Below are 23,253 nucleotides of genomic sequence, written 5' to 3'. Positions count from 1 at the left end.
GTTACTCATAAATAGCTACTATAAGTTTTTATGTATTTATACAAAAATTTGTTACTTAAAGAAATGACTCAATATTTAGGCTGAAGTACAGATATTTGCCAATAATATTAGGTTACATTAAAATTCTATTTCTTTTTTCTTTCTTTCTGTATTTTGTACTGTCTTATTTATTAATTTTATGGGATATTTTATTTATTTACATTTCAAATGTTATTGCCTTTCCTGATTTTCCCTCCCATAAGTTCCCCATCTCATACCCCCTCCTCCTGCTTTATGAGGATGTTTCCCCCTCCACCCAATGACTCCAGCCTCCCCACACTAGCATTCCCCTACACTGGGACATTGAGCCTTCATGGGTCCAAGGCCCTCTTCTCTCCTTGATGCTCAACTGGGCCATCCTCTGCTACATATATGACTGGAGCCATGGGTTCCTCCATGTGTACTCCTTGCTTGGTGCTTTAGACTCTGGGATCTCTGGTTGGTTGATATTGTTGTTCTTCCTATGGGGTTACAAACACTTTCAGCTCCTTCAGTCCTTTCTCTAACTCCACTATTGGAGACCTTATGATCAGTTCAATCTTTGGCTGCAAGCATCCACCTCTGTATGTGTCAGGCTCTGGCAGAGTCTTTCAGGAGACAGCTATATCAGACTCCTGTCAGCATGCACTTCTTGGCATCCTCAATAGTATCTGCATTAACAATGTCTAATGTTCTAAGATCAAGAATTGATAAATAGAAGTTCATAAAATTGCAATGTTTCAGTAAGGCAAAGGACACTCTCAATAGGACAAAGCAACAACCAAGAGATTGGGGAAAGATCTTTACAAATCCTACATCTGATAGAGGGCTAATATCCAATATATGCAAAGAACTCAAGAAATTAGCCCTCCAGGGGCTAGAGATATGGCTCAGAGGTTAAGAACACTGTCTGCTCTTCCAGAGGTTCAATTACCAGCAACCACATGGTGGCTTACAACTACCTGTAATGAGATCTAATGTCCTCTTCCAGCCTGCAAAAAGAAATCTCTATACATAGTAAATAAATAAATCTTTGAAAAAAGAAATTAGACTCCAGACAATCAGATAACCCTATTAAAAATTGGGGTACTGGGGGGCTGGAAAGATGGCTCAGCGGTTAAGAGTACCCACTGCATTTCCGAAGGTCCTGAGTTCAATTTCCAGCAACTACATGGTGTCTCACAACCATCTGTACAGCTCAAGAACTCATATACATACAATAAAAAAATGGGATACAGAGCTAAGCAAAGAATTCTCAACTGAGAAAATTCAAATGGTTGAGAAGCACCTAATTGAAATGTAAATAAAGAATATATAGAATACAAAAATCAAAAAAAAAGTAGTTAACTACACAACTATTTTTAAAATACCTAAAGTTTTCTCAGGTAATTTGTAAGGAAAATAATCAAAAGTCATAGAGAATAAAGGCTATCCAAATTAAAAAAAAAAAAAGAAATGTTCAACATCCTTAGTCATCAGGAAATTCAAATCACAACAACCCTGATATTCTACCTCATACCAGTCAGAATGACTAAGATCAAAAAACTCAGGTAACCTAGGATGCTGGCAAGGATGCAGAGAAAGAAGAACACTCCTCCATTGCCAGTGGGATGACAAGGTGGTAAAACCACTCTGGAAATCAGTCTGATGGCTCCTCAGAAAATTGGGCATACAATTTATTACCTGACGACCTAGCTATACCATTCCTGGGCATATATCCAAAAGATGCTCCATCATGTAATAAGGGCACATGCTCCACTATGTTGATAGCAGCCATATTTATAATAGCCAGAATCTGGAAACTACTGAGGTCTCTCAGCCAAGGAATGGATACAGAAAATGTGGTACATTTACACAATGGAGTACTACACAGCTATTAAAAACAATGAATTCATGAAATTGTTAGGCAAATGAATGGAACTAGGAAATATCATTCTGAGTGAGGTAACCCAATCACAAAAGAACACACACAGTATGCACTCACTGATAAGTGGATATTAGCACAAAAGCTGGGAATACCCAAGAATAATTCACAGAAGGAAGAACAAAGTGTGGGTGCTTTAGTCCTTCTTAGAAGAGGTAACAATACTGATGGGAGCAAATATGGAGACAAAGTGTGGAGCAGAGACGGAAGGAAAGGCTGTCCAGAGACTAAAATTACATTTCTTGTTTTGGCAGTCTTGAGAACAAGGCCAGGACATAATGAATGTTAGGTGTGTGTTCTCCCATTGAGCTACAACTGTAATCCAAGACACTCACAGTTTTCCTGTGAAGTGTCATCAAGTATTCACCAAAAAACAAATGTACCAGGTGACTATTTGAAGAATACTAATGAAATGTATTCACTCATTTTTTTTCTTTCTTTTCATTTGTTCGTTTCATTGTTTGTTTGTTTGAAACAGAATCTCCTGTAGCCCAAACTAAACTCAGATTTAGTATATGCTTGACTCTGTCCTTGAACTCCTAACACTCAACATTTCAAGTGCTGAGTTTGCTGGTATGTACAACCATTAGCAACTTCCATTCACATTTCTTAACTAGAATATTTCTATATTCTCTATATATTCTTATATATATATATATATATAAGAATCATTCATATCTCCCATCACACCCAAAATATTATTTCATGATTTACCAATCTGTGCTTACAATGGTGTTTGATGAAGAAACAGTCAACCTAGTCTATTTATATCAATGGAAAAACAAATGAGTGGCTGGTTATGCAGCATAGAATAAGGGCTTAAACTTGTTCTGCTCATTTCTGAATATCCAGTGCTCAGAAAAATAACTAGAAAACAGTACGTCTCTAATAAATATTGATATGATGATGAGCAAACTATTCTCTTTCCTGTTTGTGCAGCTTCCATTCATTTCTTAACTAGGAGATATTTGTAAATATAAAAGTCATGTGTATCTTCCATTATACACAAAATAATATTACTTGACATACCAATTATATCAATCTATGCTTACAATGGTGCTTGATGAAGAAATGGTAAACCTAGTTTATTTATATCAATGGAAGACAAAGGAGTGGCTGGTTATGCAGCATCGAGTAGGGGCTTAAACTTTTCCATTTGTTGCTTAATATCCAGTGCTCAGAAAAAAATACCTAGCAAATTGTTAAACTCCAATAAATATTGAGAGATGATGAACAAACTATTCTCTTTCCTGTTTGGGTAAAAATTAAACTCCCTGACCCCTGGTTCTGGAAAGACTCAGTGTAGCAGTATAAGGCAAAACCAGAACAGGGAAGTGGGAAGGGGTGGGTGGGAGAACAGGGGGAGGTAAGGAGGCTTATGTGACTTTCGGGGAGTGGGAGGCTAGAAAAGGTGAAATCATTTGAAATGTAAATAAAAATATATTGAATAAAAACATTAAACTCCCTTTGCTATTTCAAGAATTTTTAACAATTTCTGGTGCTTTCACAGGTCACAGACAGATGAAAACCCTCATTAGCCCCATAAACTCCAGCACCATCACTGGCTTCATCCTCTTGGGTTTCCCCTATCCCAGGGAGGGGCAAATCCTCCTCTTTGTGCTCTTCTTCATTGTCTACCTACTCATCCTCATGGGCAACGCTTCCATCATCTGTGCTGTGTACTGTGACCAGAGACTCCACACACCCATGTACCTCCTGCTGGCCAATTTCTCCTTCCTGGAGATCTGGTATGTCACCTCCACAGTACCCAACATGTTGGCCAACTTCCTCTCTGAAAGCAAGGTCATTTCTTTCTCTGGATGCTTCCTGCAGTTCTATTTCTTCTTCTCCTTTGGTTCTACAGAATGCTTTTTCCTGGCAGTCATGGCCTTTGATCGCTACCTTGCCATCTGCAGGCCTCTACATTACCCTGCTCTCATGACTGGGCGTCTCTGCAACATCCTTGTGATCAGTTGCTGGGTGCTTGGTTTCCTCTGGTTCCCTGTTCCCATCATCATCATCTCCCAGATGTCCTTCTGTGGGTCCAGAGTTATAGACCACTTCCTATGTGACGCAGGCCCTCTGTTGTCCCTGGCCTGTTCCAGAGCTCCATTGATGGAGGTTTTTTGGACAATCATAATGTCTCTGCTCCTAGTTGTTCCTTTCCTCTTCATCATGGGATCTTATATATTGGTCCTGAGAACTGTGTTTAGAGTTCCATCAAGAGATGGACAAAAAAAGGCCTTCTCCACTTGTGGGTCTCATCTGACCGTAGTTTCACTCTTTTATTGCTCAGTGATGAAAATGTATCTGAGCCCAACATCTGAGCATGAAGCTGGAGTGCAGAAGCTTGTGACTCTGTTTTATTCTGTGGTCACTCCACTCCTTAATCCTGTGATATACAGTCTTAGGAACAAAGATATGAAAAATGCCCTGCAGAAGATATTAAGAACATAAAATTGGGATTTTAAGCAAATAAATCATATTTAAGTATATATATTCAATTTTAAATATATAATTAAATATATACTTAGATATACTTATATATATATATATATATAATTCAACCACAAGAATGATTAAATTGTGCCATTTACAGCACCATGAATAAAATGAAAAACTTTTGTGTTAAGTAAAATATGTCTGCTATGGGTATTCATATACTGCATGCTCTCATTTATGTGTGTAACAGTTTAAAAAATGAATAGGACAATGTTTACCAGAGACTAGGAAGTATAAGGAGAACAATAAAGTTAGTGGTTGCAGCTAGTGCAGTTGGATAGTTACTTAACATCTGTATTTGATAATAAAATACAGTAAGTATGTGTGTCAAATATTCTGTTTCATACAAAAGGACTGAGATTTTGTGTGTTCTCAACATAATAAATATGTTAAACATTTAAATAATATTTATGACAATTACATTGATATTATATGAATTGTGTTTATATAGTGAATATACTTTGTAATTCATTAGTATGTACAATCCTACATCGATTATAAACAAAATATAGAACTATGCACATTAGGATATGTCTGTAAAATCAGAACTTGAAAACTGGGACTAGAGGATGAGAATTTCAAGGGAGCTTTGGTACATAGCATGACCATTTTTCATAAAACAAAATGGTCCATGCCTGTGATACTTATATATTCCCCAAGACCAAAAACAATTTATGAAAGAAAAGGATTACTTTGAATACAGATTATAATCCATCATTTTGTGGAACCAAGACAAAACTTTAAAGCATGAAACTGGAGGCAAGAACTGAACCAGAGACAATGAAGAAATATATTTTATTGGCTTTCTTTCCATGACTTACTTAACTTGCTTTGTTTTCTTCTGCAAACCAGAACCACCTGCCCGGGAATGCCACCAGCCAGGATAGACTCTCCCACACCAATCATTAATCAAGAAAATGTCACATAGATATGCCCATAGGCCAATCCAACTGAGGCTAATTCTAGGTGACTAAAATTTATGTCAAGTAAACAAAAAATAACCAATATGTATGATCATGTGCCAACTTGACACACAAACACAAACACATCACTACTTAATAACCTTTAATAGCCAAGTGGATAAAATAACTCAACATAAAACCAGATACACTAAATTTGATACAGGAGAAAGTGGTGAATGACACAGGTGCTTAGTAGTAAGAGAGAGAAGGAAATCTGCCACAGGTGGGGCAGATATACTAGATACCAGGAGAAGACCCAAGGAGTCTATAGGTATGGCTCTACTTGAGACTCCTAACAGTATAGAGCCTGAAGCGTGAAGTGACCATCTCCTGTATCCAGGCATGATTCCCAGTGGAGGGATAAAACACAAAACGTTCAACTCAAAATGTGTCCTGCCTACAATATGTGCAGGGACAAAGATAGAGCAGAGACAAAGGGAATAGCCAACTAAAGACTGGCCTAATTTGAGATCCATCTCATGGAGGAGAACCAGTTCTTTAAACAATTGATACTCTGTTGGGTTCTATGCAACAGCGAATGTAAACAGAAGCAGATGTTTGGGAAGAGCCAACCATAGGATCAAGTTCAGAGAGTCTTGTCAAAGAGTTGAGGGAAGGATTGAGGGACCCAAAGGGGATACAGTTGCTTAAAAAAAACCAGTAGAGCCAATGGATATGGACCCTTAGTGGCTGCTAGAACCTGAACCACCAACCAAAGAGCAACCATGGGCTTGACCTAGACACCCCCACACACATGTGTACCAGATATGTACCTTGGTCTTCATGCAGCTCTCCCAAATATAGGAGCAGAGACTGTCCCTGAACTTGCTGCCTGCATGGGGATCTTGTTCCCCTAACTCAACTGCCTTGTCTGGCCTCAGTTGGAAAGTATAAACCTAGCCCTGCAAAGATTTGATGTGCCAGGGTTGGGCAAACCCAGTAGGGCCTCTGCCTTCACAGAGGACAATGGAAGGAGGAAAGTTGGAAGAGGGGCTGTGATTAGGATGTAAGTTGATAGATAGATAGATAGATAGATAGATAGATAGATACATACATACATACATACATACATACATACATACAAAAATGGAGAAAAGGCAGGGAATAGAAAGAAGTTGGAGAAGCAATACAGGCAGTGTATGTCTGCATACATTTAAGGAATTACATCAGTGCATATTGAAGTAGTTGAAGAAATCCAGAAAGAGATTTTGACTATTGGTGAGTTGATAGAGTTGCAGGCAGGAGCCTAACAAGCAGAGATCTCAGAGTTCTGTCCCCAGCATTACATAAAATTAGGTTAAGCAGTACATTTATGTTATTCTTCTCACAGTGGAGGCAGGAAGGTCAGAATTGCAAAGCCATCTGCTGATACCTACTATGTTCAAGACTTCCGTGGGCTACACAAAACATTGTCACAAGAAATTTCATTTGCAAAGCAATAGATAGAGAAGAAACAAAGAAGGAAAGGAAAGGAGAAAGTAAGAAAAGAAGGAAGGAAGGAAGGAAGGAAGGAAGGAAGGAAGGAAGGAAGGAAGGAAGGAAGGAAACTTACAACTCTAGAATCTTCCTAAATTATGTACATACATATTTATAAAATAAAAAAGTGCTAAAGTGGAGTGGCTCCATATGGGATAAAAACATTTCTCCTAGATACCACAGATTAACAGTAGGAAAGACTAGTGACACTAATAAGCTACTTCTTTTGAGGTTGCTAGTCAGAATGTTCCCATAGCCCCATAAACCTTTTTAAATTTTTAAGTAATAAGCCTTTTTATTGCACAGATTCAGGGAATCCAGCACTGAAAGGGGATCTTAAAGGATGAAGCCATTGCTTATGTTTATCTTCCAGAACATGATGACCCTAGTATTGGAGACACCTCATACTGTGTTCTGCGTTAGAAAGCATGGAGAAATCGAGCTGGTCCTGACCTAGAAACCTCATCCCTACTCGCTAGCTTTCACTGTGCAGAAACATGCTGAGCAAGCTACCAGAGAAAACTAATCATCAGTCTTTTTTTTGAAAAGCATGTTCTTTTATTGAAAAAGGAAGTAAAAACATTTTACAAGAAAATTGAAGACTTATATGGAAAATATTTCTGATAAAATAGAAGAGATATATAGAAAGACATGTTAAAATCGACAATTTTCGTGGAAAATTGAAGGGTAAAGTGGTAGACATAAAAAATTGCTAAATTAATTGAAATATGGGATAGAAACATTTTATGATAGAATTGAAGATTTACATGGAAAATATTTCTGAAAAAAATTATAGAAAAAATGTAGAAAAACATGTTAGAATTGAAGATTATCATGAAAAATTTTATATAGATATAATAATATAGGTATAAAAGTATTCCTAAGTTGATTGAAAGTGGAATTATAAACATTTTCTGATAGAATTGAAGATTTATATGGAAAATATTTCTGATGAAATTGAAGAAATATATAGAAAAACATGCTAAAATTGAAGATTATCATGGAAAACTATACAAATAAAATGGTAGGCATAAAAATAATTCTGAGTTGATTGAAAGTGGAATTATAAACATTTTCTGGTAAAATTAAAGATTTACATGGAAAACATTTCTGATAAAATTCAAGAAATATATAGAAAAACAGGTCAAAATTGACAATTTTATGGAAAATTATACAGATAAAATGGTAGACATAAAAAACATTTCTAAATTAATTGAAGGTGGAATTAAAAACATTTTGTGATAAAATCAGAGATTTACATGGAAAACATTTCTGATAAAATAGAAGAAATATATAGAAAAACATGTTAAAATGAAACAACAATCACTGTTCCTTAATATTTCTTAACATCAGTGGACTCAATTCCCCAATAAAAAGACATAGACTAACAGAAATATTTTTCATGTAAATCTTCAATTTTATCAGAAAATGTTTGTAATTCCTCTTTCAATTAATTTAGTAATTTTTGTATACCATTTTATCTGCATTATTTTTCATGATAATCTTCAATTTTAACTAATCATCAGTCTTACACAGCTGGGATGACTTTCTGGTGAAATAATGATCAGTCTGGCAAGACACAATGCCTGGTGCAGTACTGGCACAAAGTCCCAAGTACCAACAACTTTCTAGTTAAGACCTGATCCACAAGATAAAACCTATACCTAACATGGTGTGAAGGCCAAAAAAAAAAAAAAAACTATATCTAGACAGATTATAAGGAGAACCTACTATTATTCTGCTAAATAAATATACTATTAAACTAGTTCTGAATGAATTATTGTTATACCCATATCCTAGTACATTTCTCAACCCACATCAGAAAAGCTAGCTTTTTGTAGATCATTATTAACACAATGATCCACAGCTGGGCAAGATATAGAAAATAAGAGAGTGCAATTCTCCTTCCTAAATGGTAAATCTATATCACACCCCCACCTCAAAAGGTTCAAGGGCCATCAGGGCAGAGGGGGCAGAAAAGTTGCAAGAGACAGAGGTAGTAGATAACTATAAGGAAATAGTGCTTCCCAAATGTGACAGGATATTTGCATATAATAACTCACAGTAGTTGTGATAGCATGCATAAGACATGCCTGCTCAAGATGGACAAAAATTCTAGCACGGAGAAAGAAGTTGGGAGTGAAGTCTGTCCCTAGATGAGGAGTTATTGGCAAGCGATAGCTGCTGGGACAGGGATAATCAGTTTTCTTTAAGGATGTGGCACCTGGGAGTCAAATCATGCTAGACTGGAAGGCCACAAGTCCAAGAGTACAAGGGAAGTGCAAATTAAACTGGGTGAGTTAAACTATTGCGACAAAGAATTTGAGTGAGTGGGGAAGGAGATTGATTTTGTAGCACTTGGAGTGGTGAGTGTGATCAAAATATACTACCAAAATTTCCAAAGAACTAATAAAAATGAGAAAATACTGAAATAGAAAGCTACCTTTATTAGGGATGAAGAAGTCTTGAAACTCAACCACCCCAAATTGTAGTTTCTGCGAACCTCCCTGCAAAATGACGCTGTCTGATCCCCTAAGTATTTGCAGATCCAGGAACTTTGGTTGCGAGGAGGGAGACATCACTATAGTGGTCCATGAAGTGTGTGATTTATGGTGAAACTTCACAGACACCTCCAGTACTCCCCCATAAATCTATCTTGAAGGGAGCAGGACCTGTCATCACAAGCCACAAGAGAAGTTAATTTGTCACATGACTAAGAATTCTCTGTAGCACCAATACCAGCACATCCTGGCCTTGATGAGCATATGACAAGTATCTAGAACAGGCTTGCTGAGTGACTGATACACTTAAGAACTCGCTCCCTAAAGATCTCTAAGAGATTAAGCCTCCCAAAAATGAATGACTTCCTTACCCTTGGGTGAAAATAGCAATCAGAAATTAAGGCCCAGAGGAAGGGAATAGGCAAGGGAATAAGTATTAGAGCACTGTGTCCTGGTGCTGTTCTCTAGCATTAAGAATGTTTGAGAAGCAGAGAAGCTCTGTTTAAAATCCCATGATCCTAGAGAAAACACTCCACTGATTTTGATGATCTACTTTTGCACCTGATCTTCAAGCTGACTATTACGAAGTTGGCTATCTCTGCCATCAGAAGATCCTAGAAGAAGCTATTGAAGATGCTTCTCTTCATATCCTCTCTTCCAATTCAAAAAACGGTAATGTAGTGCTTAAATAAGGAAAATAGTAAAATATAGTTGATGAATTTATGCCCCTGAAAAAAGTCCAATGTTCACATTGTGAGAGCATCTGATGTGTCAAATACAGGCACAGTGCACCTTGTGTATTCACGATCTCACTCATGAGTGACCACTCTCCTCTCCTACCAGATAGCACTATCAGGAAGGCATTATCATACCCACTCGATATTGGGAAAAAAGAAGAAATAAATATTTTCTCATAGAATTTTTTCCTAATGTGTATTTGAGAAATCCATGCTGGGGTCTCATTTTCCATGATAGCACTGCTTTATCACACAAACAGCTATTCTTAAGAGTTTAATTTTATAAATACAATAGAGAGCACTAACTGGACTCCAGCTGCTTAACAAATGCTATTTATCTAATTCTCAAAACAAAAGACAAGGGCAGGACTGTTGCTCTCCATTTTCCAAAACATGAAGAAGTTATAACTTATCTAACATATATACCACAGAGGCTGACCTTGACCCAGACAGACTAGCTCTGGAATCTGGGCCTTTCCATGCATACTTTTTAGGCCAGTGAAGTCATGGAATATATGTTGATATATTTATTGTCTGAATTGGAGGGAAGTTAACTAGTAAAAATGAAAAGCATGAGCTGTACTTGGTTTTGGGGACTTAGCTTTAAGGGGAAAGAAAATACCCATAAAAAAACACCTGAGACATTAAAGTATTGTCCAGAATTCCAGAGAGCTGTAAAGTCCTACTTCTAAGTCCCACTTCTTGGGACACAACACAAAGTAGCCAACACCATAAGGAACATGTCAATTCACAACATGTTAGCAGGGGAGATTCTTTCATATTTAAGCACTAACTGACAAAAACTGAGTAACAGCACTCTAGTGAAAACATTTTTCCCTTAACTCACATACAATTTCATTAACATTAAAAGATGCCAAAATTTTCCTATTTTGCAGGAGACTATCTTAAAGCTTTTCCTTGGGAAACTACTCTGAGAGGGAGCTGCACAAAACAACACACTGCATGATGTTAATAAAAACCCACATCCACCACCTCAATACAGATAAATAGTTTACTTACCTGAATGCCCATAGCCTAGAAATACAAACCCAGGCTGCCCCAAAAAGAAAATTACACTTTTAAAATGCCAACATTATGTTTAATTGATTGCACAATAAAGACATTTATAAATGTAGTCATTTATCAGACTCTGTGAATGTGGAAGTTAACTATCTTTTGTCCTGCAGCATTAGAAAAGCTTGTGTCTGGTAAATGTGGGACTGAGAAGCCAGGAAACAGTCTTCAGGAGATGGAAAAATAACTCCACTAAAGAATTAATACTTGAATGATATCAAATTTATCAGGCTTTATGATTTGGATGTGATTTCTTTTCTTTTTGGGGGGGTTGGATTTGGTTTTTTCCAGGCAGGGTTTCTCTGTGTAGCCCTGGATGTCCTGGAACTCACTCTGTAGACCAGGCTGGCCTCACACTTAGAAATCCGCCTGCCTCTGCCTCCCAGAGTGCTTGGATTGTTATTTCGTTTTTATTCTACCCTCTGAAACTAACATAACATTAACCTATGACATAATGGGAATATTACATCTAATGTTGAGACAGTCAAGAACACAGGCTAACCTAAAGAAGTAAAAATATCAGTTAAGGAAAACAGACACTTTGGCTAGTCAATCATAGCCTTTGATTAGATTGTATGTTTCTCCCTTCTCTATAGTTATCTGTACTACATAAAATATTTTAGTTGATGTTTAGAGTATTTGAAATAATGTATTATCCTTTAGTTCTATTAGCCTTCTAAAAAATTTGATTCTATATTTATAAACTCATGAGGAGTAATTACTTCTAATTCCAAGAGAGATTTGCCATAGTATCTAAGATATTATAATTCTTACTTGTAAGTTGTAATTTTAAGTATCCTGTTATGTTGGTAGTGCATAAGGTTATAATTTGTGGATATTTCAAAATAACTCAGATAACAATGCAGTAATACTTTATAACATGCTCTACTTTTCCCAAAAACAAGGATAGGAACAAAAATCCAGACTTATAAATCAAGATAGCACAGCTTTGTGGTTTAACCAAATCTTATTTATTTTATCATCAGAAAAGGAAATTGTACTACAATAGTAGTAATTTTGAACTACTGCTTATTTATTACTTATTACTTATTACTACTTATTTATTACTATTAAAGTTTCAGAACAATTAAAAGGATTATATATCACTTAATAAATACAGGCATGAGCTCTCTAGTTATGAAATACCATGAAACTTCTTTGTACAGTTCTGATACAAAAGAGTCAATTAAATCTTTGATTATTTTTTTAAAGCCTAAAGTTACTCTGAGGTGGCAGGAATCTAAATGTGTCATACTGTTTCTCAGAACCATGTCTCTGTACTCTGGTGACCTGAGTCTGATTCCTGAGAACCTAAACAGTGGAAGGAGAGAACCAACACCTGTAAGATGTCTGGTCTTCTCCACATGTGCACTGTGGCATGTATATACTCCCACATGGATACATACATGCACATATGTGTATATACAAGCACACACATGCATATACACACACTAACTAAATACATAAAAATAAATGTAAATTTGAAAACATTTAGCATCATATTTATAATTATTTACTGCATCTGCTGCACTTATCACAGACAATTTTAACTCATTATTGTTTTTATAATTTTGTGTATGCTGCAAGATGTGTAAATGAGTGCAGGTACTTCCAGAGGCTAGAATTCTTTGATCCTGCTGAAACTGGAGATACCGGTAATACTGAGTTGTCTCTCTTACCCCCCATAAGTTAACCATTATAAAAGTAATCTATTTTTATGGACTTGGTAATGTTCTTACTTCTTTCCTAATAGTAAGTTCATTTGGGTTTCTCTCTATAAATTTGGATGTAAGAAAGAGGTACCCCAAAACAGGGTTCCTTTAGAAGATTTAAAAGTCTTGGTCAACTCTAAAACTATACTTTTATTCAAGTTATTTTGAATAATAAGAGAGTTGTTATGAAATGTAATAAAAAAACTTGAATCTTTAATAAAATTAGTATAGGTGAGAAGGAAGCACATAATTGTTGCAAAAACATGATTATTGAAACAATATTATATCCCCATTTGTAGCTTTATTGAATATAAGGCTATGTGGGAGCAATACCCATTGCATAATCCTATGGGTAAAGGTGTTGCTGTCAAACCTGGTGACCTGAGTCTGATACCTGGGACATGAACAGTAGAACAAAAGAAACAACTCATTTAGATTGTCTTCTGATATCCACCTATTTACCATATCATGTATGAACTCACACATAAATGCATACATGCACCTATGTGTACATTCATATATCACACACACATATAAACACAAAGTAAATGCATAAAACCATAAATGTAGATTAGAAAAAATTAGCATCATTTTTATTAGTTAGGAGCATGCCAAGGGAAATCCAAAATATCTTAGAAAATTTTTGTTGAAAATCTAAATATTAATGGATTTAGGAACTATAAAAAATCAGAATTAGTAGAAGTGTTTCAAGAGGCGCTTTGACTTTAGTTAATAGGGTATTCAAGTGTTGATATTGTTAACATTGAATATCACCCAGATTTTTGAACTTATGTGGATATAACATGCAAACACTGAGAACAAATTTAAGGAAAGAAATACAAACCTAAGAGTTTTTCTCCCTAAATGTTGTATGATTGGAAGTGGTTATATATGCGTTATAAGATTGTTTTCCTGTATATTGAAGGAAGTCTATAATGGAGTGTTTTTCAATCCCTGAAATCACCTTGTTTTAATTCTTATTTATGTAGTTATTTGTCTCCCAGGAACTCATGGTGGAAAGTCTGCAACCAATTCTGAACTTTTAATTATTATTTAAAACCTCTATAATAGAGCATGTCTACCTATAATAGCAGTGCTATATCCTTTATTCCAGTAATGTATTTGTATGAAGCATCAAGCAGTTACTTTCTGAGGAAACATCCAACTTTTGCAAAAGGGACAGATCTTTGAATCAGACAAATTATGGGAATGATTTTGGCTAAGATAGCATAATTTTAGCCATTTTTAAAATGCAGCATCATTTATGTATTTAATTTAGAAGTTCAGAAAGGTAGTTCTGAAAGATATCAGATGATCAGAGACGCACTGAAATTTTGTACAATATGCAAAATCTTATGAATATATTAAATATTTAGAGATTTTATTTTATTGTTTTCAATTACATACATGTATTTAATAGACTCTGTTCACACTCAGCTCTCCACCTTCTTTTATCCCCTTTCTCAAAAACCTCCTTCTTATCAACAAGTCCTACTGCCACTCCTGTATCTTTTTGCTGTGTGGCCAACTGGGCTTAACCAGGGCACCAATGTGGGGATGTGTTTGGAGCTATGGATTGGAACATGGGCTCCAAAACTGAATTCTTCTCCCTCAACATTCATCAGCTGGTAACTACTGCCCTTGGAGGGGCTAGAACTCAAGAGTTCATACTTATCCATGACTGCATTTTGTTCAACCTAGTCATGTGCATGCTCTAGTAGGCAATCCCAGAGCTGCGAGTTCATGACTATGAGGCAGCCATGTCGTTCCCAGAGGATAGCATTTCGCTGTGCTCCTCATCTCTGTATGGCTCTTACATTCCTTTTTACCCCCTCCTTTGTAAGGTTCTGGAGCTTTGGAAAATGTGATATATGTGTTAATATTTTAGTGTGTGCATTTTTCTGTGCCTAAGATAAGATAATGCCCTTCCATAACCATTTTTTCTCCAGTTTGGTCCTAAGTAACACAATTAACCATATGTATTTTAGCAAGAATTGGTGAGGACCTGGATGCCAGGAAGGACAGATATCACAAACACAAAAGACCCAGTTGTTCATGTCCTCTCTGTCTGTGCCACAAAGTAGAAAATTCATTCATTGCTGTAGAAGTTTAAAATGTAGCTGTTTTCAAATTATTTTTATTAAATGCCCCAATCATGAACTTGGTAACAAGCTGAAATCAGTAAGCCAAATAGGCTTCTTAGTGCAACCATCATTAGAATACTCTGAGATCTAGAGCACCTGTCAAACAGTCATTGCATTGAAAAGACCCCACTTTCTCTATGATACCTTCAGTTCCTGGATCAGGGGTGATGCCATAGGAGTGAACCCATCATAGTTGCTGTGGTGCATGGCTGACCTTAGCGGTTCCCAGCACAGAAAAAAATTTAAGTGAAAACAGAGCTGTTTATTTATTAAACACTTCTGGATGTTACAAACATAATACATAATAAATTGACAAAATATCAGATGGTAAGGGGAGATAAATGAGGAAGAATAAAACAATCAAAAATGTAAAGTCCCAGAAATAAAACAGATAGTAAGTTACGAACATAGAAATATTAGAGTTCTTTATACACAATGTTCAAGTGTTCTGGCTAGCTTTTCAGTTTTTTTAATTAAAAATAGATTTTTCTCTCATACAAGACATCCTGAACACAATTTCCCCTCCCTTTATGAAATCCACTATTTCTAATTTCCTCTTCATAAAATGGCAGGCTTTCAAGAAACAACAGCCAAACAGGACAAAACAATATAGCAAAAGACAAGGCAAAAGGCCTCATATCAAAGCCAGACAAGGCAACTCAACAGAAGTAAAAGAGTCACAAGGGTAGGTAGAAGAGTCAGAGACACACCTGCTCCTACTGTTAGGAGTCTGACAAAAACACAAAGCTAACTGACATATGTGCAAAGGACATGGTGCAGGTCCTGTGGTTGCAGTTTCTGTCTCTATTATACCAAGTGAGCCCTGAAAATTTGATTCACTGGGTCATGTTCTCCTGGTTGTTCTCCATCCACCCTGACTCCGTCAATTGCTCCTCCTTCCCTACTGTGTTTCCTGAGTTCCCAGGGAAGAAACCCAATGAAGAGCTCTAACCTAGACTCTGCATGTCTGGACATCTGTGAACTCACTCCTATCGACTGCTGGAATAGGTGTCTCTGATTACAACTGGCCATGGCACCAATCTTTGAGTACAGCAGAATGCCATTAGAAATAGTTTTCATTGATTGATTGATGATTGATTGATTGTCTGCCACTCATGTTTGGTTCCAACCTAGGTCCCTAGGCTATTCAGTCTACAGTTTCTGGCTATCTAAGCAGTGTAGGGCATTGGGTCCCTCTCATGGCATGGGGCTCAAGTTAAACCAAACATTGATCACTACCATAAGTTCTGTGCCACCATTACCTCAGCATACCTTGCAGGCAAGACAGATTGTAGCTCAAGTGTTTTGTGGCTAGATTGATATGCAGGCCTCTCTTTCCATAGACTACAGCGTATCTTCTCACTGCAAAGAGACTAGAACAAAGGAGTGAATGCTACAAGCAGCCACCAGCCTGACCTCTTTACCTTCAGGGCCTTGTATAGATATCACTCTCTGCAATGGCACCTTGGAGTCAGTTTTCAGGGAGCAACTTTATGTCCTACCATCGCCCTGAGTTGTTTAGGGATTTCCACTGGAGCACTCTCAGTCAACCACTCAGCCCAGTCCCACCACTGGAAACCTTGTCAAGCCACAAAATGTTCCCAGTACAGGCTCCATATACTCTATTGCTCACTAGCATCTCCTTCATAGATTCCAGGAAGCTTCCATTGCTCTAGTTTTATACACACACACACACACACACTCACATGCACACACATACATGCACTCACACACACAGAGAGAGAGAGAGAGAGAGCCAGCTGTCTCTACCCTCACTCTCTATTGATCCCTTCCCCACCCCCCACCTGATCCCTTCTGCTCACATATCCACCTGCCCTCAGTCCACTCACAAAACCTTTTCTATTTCTCCTTTCCAGGGAGATCCATGCATCTTCCCTAGAGCCCTACCCTTTACCTAACATGTCTCAGTCTGTGGATTCTAGATTGTTTATCATTTACTTAATGATTAATATCCACTCATAAATGATGGCATGATGTATTTGCCATTTTGGGTCTGGGTTACCACACTCAGGATCATTTGTTTCAAATTCCATCCATGTGACTTCAAATTTCATAATGCCATTTTTTCAACAGCTGTGTAACATTTCATTGTGTGCCACTTTTTCTCTGTTTATTCTTCAGTGGAGGAATATAAGGGTTGTTTGCACTTTCTGGATAATATGAATAAAGTTACAATGAATATATTTAAGTGAGTGTCCCTGTGATAGGATGCAGTGTCCTTTGGGTATATGCCCAAGAATGGTATACCTAAGCCTTGAGTAAATTTATTTCCAATTCTCTGAGACGCTAACATATTGATTTACATAAAAGTGTACATGTTTACACTCCTACCAACAATAGAGAAGTAGTCCCCTTGCTCCACACCCTAGTCACATGACCTGTCACAAATGCCATTCATCTTAGCCATTCTGACAACTGTTACTTAGAATCTTAAAATAGTTATGATTTGAATTTGGCTGATGGTTAAGGACATTGTACATTTAGAAACACCTTAGTGTTTCTAAGCCATTTGTGATTGCAACATTGAGAATTCTGTTTATATTTGGCTAGCCTTAATTGTCAACTGGGAAGAGAGGTTTTTTTTTTTGAGGTGTTGCCTATGTTCAGTGTGTGGGGTGCTGTCTTGATTATGCCACTGTGGGTGGTTCCACTCCATAGGCACAGGTTTCTAAACTGTGTACAAGTGGAGAAAGTCAGCTGAATCCTGACATCATGCATTTATGGCATTCCTCTGACTGTAGATGTAATATGTACAGCAGCCTCAATTTCTTGTACCTTGACCTCTCCACTGTGATCAGCTCTAACCTCCAACAGTAAGATTGCTTTTCCAAGTGTATTTTTCAGGGTAGCAAAAATTAAATGGAGCCAGAAATCCTTCATGATATATTGACCTGGAGACTACAATAAAATGTAGATTAGGTGAGATTTCTAGGCAAGGAAAAAACCTACAGGAAAAATCCTAAGCTGGAACAAAACAGGCATCTTCCAGAGAAAGAAGTCCTGTGGAGCTGAAAAAAAAATGGGAAATGGGGAGTAGACCAGGAAATAGAGTAAGGAAATGAATAAACATAGGCAAAGGCCAGATTATATAGAGGTCCATGATCAATAAATTGGTGCTTAGATTTTACACTGGGGTACAAAAGTTATTAAATCCAAAGAAATTATGTTCTCCAATCAAATTATAAAAAGTCATTATGGTTATAGCATGACTGTTAAAAAACAGAGGGATCGTGCAGGAATTTTTTAACAATCCAAAAATTTGACAACGGAGGCTTAAACCCGAGGTACATAGAGTGGCATAGGAAAAAAAAAAAAAAAACAGCCAAGGAATCAAGGGACAGATTGAAAAGAGAGCCTGTAAAAGTGACATCTATGTTGTTGTGCATGAAGTTGATGGAAATGGAATAGATAGACATTGCAAAGGAGAGAGACAGCCTTCAAATGTTTACTCAGTTATCTATGCTTTCAAAAATAAATAGTCCAAATAGATGTTGGTCCATACACTGAGAATTCAGGAAAACATGGTAAAACTATTTATGCCAAACCACACAGCCACTATTAGGCAATAAATTATTCAAGTTGTTTTGTTTTTTTTTTAAGTTACCATTTCTCTCTTTAACCACAAGTACATTTAATGATTTGTGTGCATGTGTGTGTATGAGTGTGTCATCTCAGTTTTTGTGATTAAATAGCTTGAATTCATAAGTTATTTAAATGGTTTTTTGCCATTTTATCAGTAAAGACTGTACCAAAAAAACCTAAGATTCATTCTTGAAACATATACAAAAGGCAAGGAAAATTAAAGTAATTTTTATCTTTTAAAATGATGAATATTCTGAGTGATATTTTTATTTTTTAAATATGAGACACTTGTGGAATTTTAATTCTTAATTAATTTTAATTTTTAGTTCTTTCTCACAGGAAGTAAACACTTGCCATTTGAAACTTGAAGCTGAGTGTAGCTCTCAGCACACACATAGAAGACAGTTCTCTACCTGCAGATATCTTTCCCCTTCTGCCCCATCCAATCCCAGGAAGCCCATACAAATGGGGTGAAAAGCTAGAATCTTGGTTGTTTTTTTTGAATAATGTAAGTGTCCTTGACTGAGGATTAAGTGCTGTTTTTGGTGCCTAGTTTTGGGGTTGAGGAAGGACACTTTATTTCTGGGATTTTAGTGATAAAGATCAAACATCTTAGAGCGTCTCAGATGATGTCTACCGATGAGCTTCATGATATTAAATTTAATGATATTAAATTTAGCTTTGCTTATGTCATTAAGTTCTAGTTATTCATAAATTACCAATAGAATTTTTGATGTATTTATATATGAATATGCTACTTAAAATAAAGACCCAATAGATTACTCTGAAATACAATTTTTCTGTATTTCAGATTAAATTTAGGTTACACTAAAATTCCATTTCCAGTTTTGGTAGACTTTAGGATCAAGTGAGAACTAAAGGAATTCTGGGTGGTTGTTCTACAAACTGAGCTACAAACTGTCACATTGTTACTAAGAGTCATCAAGTAACTCATTTAAGAGCAAATATATCTGGTGATTATTTAATGGGTACTAATGAAATATACTGATTCATTTTTTCCTTTTCTTTTCATTTGTTCATTTCTGGGTTTGTTTGTTTGTTTGTTTGCTTGTTTGTTTGTTTGTTTGTTTGAAACAGGATCTTCTGTAGCCCAAACTAAACTCAAATTTAGTATATATTTGATGATGGCCTTGAACTCCTAACACTCCTGCTTCAATCTTTCAAGTCCTGAGCTTGGAGGTATGTACAAACATTAACAAGTTCCATTCATTTCTTAACTAGGAAATATTTCTAAATATAAAAGTCATGTGTATCTTCCATTACACACAAAATAATATTACTTGACATACCAATTATGCCAATCTATGCTTACAATGGTGCTTGATGAGAAAATGGTAAACCTAGTTTATTTATATCAATGGAAGACAAAAAAGGAGTGGCTGGTTATGCAGCATAGAGTAGGGGCTTAAACTTTTCCATTTGTTGCTTAATATCCAGTGCTCAGAAAAAATACCTAGCAAACTGTTAAACTCCAATAAACATTGAGATGATGATGAACAAACCATTCTCTTTCCTCTTTGGGTAAAAATTAAACTCCCTTTGCTATTTCAAGAATTTTCAACAATTTCTGGTGCTTTCACAGGTCACAGACAGATGAAAACCCTCATTAGCCCCATAAACTCCAGCACCATCACTGGCTTCATCCTCTTGGGCTTCCCCTATCCCAGAGAGGGGCAAATCCTCCTCTTTGTGCTCTTCTTCATTGTCTACCTACTTATCCTCATGGGCAACACTTCCATCATCTGTGCTGTGTGCTGTGACCAGAGACTCCACACACCCATGTACCTCCTGCTGGCCAATTTCTCCTTCCTGGAGATCTGGTATGTCACCTCCACAGTACCCAACATGTTGGCCAACTTCCTCTCTGAAAGCAAGGTCATTTCTTTCTCTGGATGCTTCCTGCAGTTCTATTTCTTCTTCTCCTTTGGTTCTACAGAATGCTTTTTCCTGGCAGTCATGGCCTTTGATCGCTACCTTGCCATCTGCAGGCCTCTACATTACCCTGCTCTCATGACTGGACGCCTCTGCAACATCCTTGTGATCAGTTGCTGGGTGCTTGGTTTCCTCTGGTTCCCTGTTCCCATCATCATCATCTCCCAGATGTCCTTCTGTGGGTCCAGAGTTATAGACCACTTCCTGTGTGACGCAGGTCCTCTGTTGTCCCTAGCCTGTTCCAGAGCTCCATTGATGGAGGTTTTCTGGACAATCATAATGTCTCTGCTCCTAATTGTTCCTTTCCTCTTCATCATGGGATCTTATATATTGGTCCTGAGAACTGTGTTCAGACTTCCTTCAAGAGATGGACAAAAAAAGGCTTTTTCCACTTGTGGGTCACATGTGACTGTGGTTTCTCTTTTCTATGGCTCAGTGATGATAATGTATCTGAGCCCAACATCTGAGCATGAAGCTGGAATGCAGAAGCTTGTGACTCTGTTTTATTCTGTGGGCACTCCACTCCTTAATCCTGTGATATACAGTCTGAGGAACAAAGATATGAAAAATGCCCTGCAGAAGATTTTAAGAAAATAAAAATTATATATATGTGGGTATATATATTTCAATATACTTAGTTCAGTATATTCAAGTATATATATATATATATATATATATATATATATATATGTATGTATATATAAGAATATTATTCAACCATAAGAATAACTAAATTGTACCATTTACAGCAACATGAATACCATGAGAAAACCTTATGTGAAGTAAAATTTGTCAGTTATGCAAAGTCAAATTTTGCATGTTCTCATGTATGTGTAAAAAGTTTTTCAAAATAAATAGGAAAATGTTTACCAGAGAACACTATGTAAGAAGAAGCGATATGGTTAGCATTTTATCTGGTACACTTGGATAGTTACTCAACATCTGTGTTTTATAACGTAATAAGGTAAATATGTATGTCTAACATTAATTGTGTTTCAAGCAAAAAGACTGAAATTTTGTGTGTTCTCAACATAAAACTATGATAAACATTTTAAGTAATATACATGACAATTATGTTGAGGTTATATGCATTGTACTTTGATATTGTATGTCACTTTGTACCTTATACATATGTACAATTATTAAATAAAATTAAATTTAAAATAAAAATTTAGAACTTTGCATATTAGAATATGTCTATAATCCCAGAACCTGAAACATGGGACCGGTGGATCAGAATTTAAAGAGAGGTTGGATACACAGCAAGATCATGTTTCATAAAACAAAATAGAAGAGCATTATGGTCTGTGCCTGTGGCCTGTGACATATTTCCTATTGCTATAGTAAAACCCATGACCAAAAGCAATTTTCTGTGGAGCCAAGACAAGATTTTAAAGCAGGAAACTGGAGGCAAGAACTGGACTGGAGACCATGGAAGAACTCTGGCTTGCTTTCCATGAGTTGCTTAATTTGCTTTTGTCTGCAAACCAGGACCACCACCACCACCACCCACTGTGGGATAGACCCTCCCACATCACCCATTAATCATTAATTAAGAAAATGCCACACAGATATGCCCATAAGCCAATCCAACTGAGGCTAATTCTAGGTGACTATAATTTATGTCAAGTAGACAAAAACTAACCAATACATATGATCACTTGCCAACTTGACACATAAACACATTACCATTAAGTAACATTTCCTTTGTTTATTCATTGTTTCAATTTTATTATTTTATTTATTTACATTCCCTTAGTTGCCCTCCTTTAAGTCCTCCCTTTCACAGTTCATCATCCCATTCCACCTCCCCCTTCCCTTCCTCTACCCCATCCCCCACACCAGGACTCACCCTTCCCTTGGGCCTCAAGTCTCTCAAGGATTAGGTAAATCTTCTACCACTAAGGCCTGACCAGGCTGACCTCTGTTATATTTGTGCCAGGGCCCTTGAACTGGCCTGTGTATGATCCCGCTTGGTGGCTCAGTCTCTGGGAGCTCCCTAGGGTCTGAGTAAATTGAGATTGCTTGTTTTCCAATGGGGTTGCTCTCTCTCCTTCAGTTTCATCAATTCTTCCTCTAATTCAACCATAGGGGTGCCCAACTTCAGCTCAAATGTTGGGTGTAAGTATCTGCATCTGTCTTAGTCAGCTGCTGGTAGGGCCTCTCAGAGGACAGCCAAGCCAGGCTCCTATTTGTAAGCACATCATAGAATCAGTAATAGTGTCAGGCCTTAGTGCCTTCCCATAAATGGATCCCAAGTTGGGCCAGTCATTGGACCATCTTTCTTTCAGTCTCTTCTCTATTTTGTCCCTTCAGGAACAATTCTTGGTCAGAAATTTTGACTGTGGGTTAGTAACCTTATCCCTCTGCTGGAGGCCCTTTCTATCTACTGGAAGTGGGTTCATTGAGTACCCTCACACGAATATTGGGCATGTTGGCTAAGGTCAAGCCCATTGAGTCCTTAGAGTCTCTCACCTCCTGGGTCTCTGGTACTTTCTAGGGGGTCCTATACTCCCAGTACCACCCTGCCCCCATTCTGCTTATGCCCATTCAGTCTATTGGCCCTCTGAGCTTCTCATACCTGATTCTGTTCCCCTTTTCCCATCCCACTCCCCTCTCCTACCTAGGTCCCTCCCTCCTTCTGCCT

General features: G+C 37.1%; 2 protein-coding genes across 2 annotated transcripts; both read left to right on the top strand.

The window, feature by feature from the left end:
* The first annotated feature begins 3,448 nt into the window (after nt 1-3,448).
* Nucleotides 3,449-4,399, top strand: LOC127690972 (olfactory receptor 11G2-like). Its single transcript, XM_052190544.1, has one exon. The coding sequence runs from the start codon at nt 3,464-3,466 to the stop codon at nt 4,397-4,399; it is 936 nt and encodes a 311-aa protein (XP_052046504.1). The 5' UTR covers nt 3,449-3,463.
* A 15,853-nt stretch (nt 4,400-20,252) lies between these two features.
* LOC127690971 (olfactory receptor 11G2-like) lies at nt 20,253-21,203 on the top strand. The gene has a single exon (XM_052190543.1). It carries the CDS (start codon nt 20,268-20,270, stop codon nt 21,201-21,203), a length of 936 nt encoding a protein of 311 aa, XP_052046503.1. The 5' UTR covers nt 20,253-20,267.
* Nucleotides 21,204-23,253: the final 2,050 nt, after the last annotated feature.

The sequence above is a fragment of the Apodemus sylvaticus genome, chromosome 8, assembly GCF_947179515.1.
Source record: "Apodemus sylvaticus chromosome 8, mApoSyl1.1, whole genome shotgun sequence".
Lineage (NCBI taxonomy): Eukaryota > Metazoa > Chordata > Mammalia > Rodentia > Muridae > Apodemus > Apodemus sylvaticus.
This window is presented reverse-complemented; position numbering and strand designations above follow the sequence as displayed.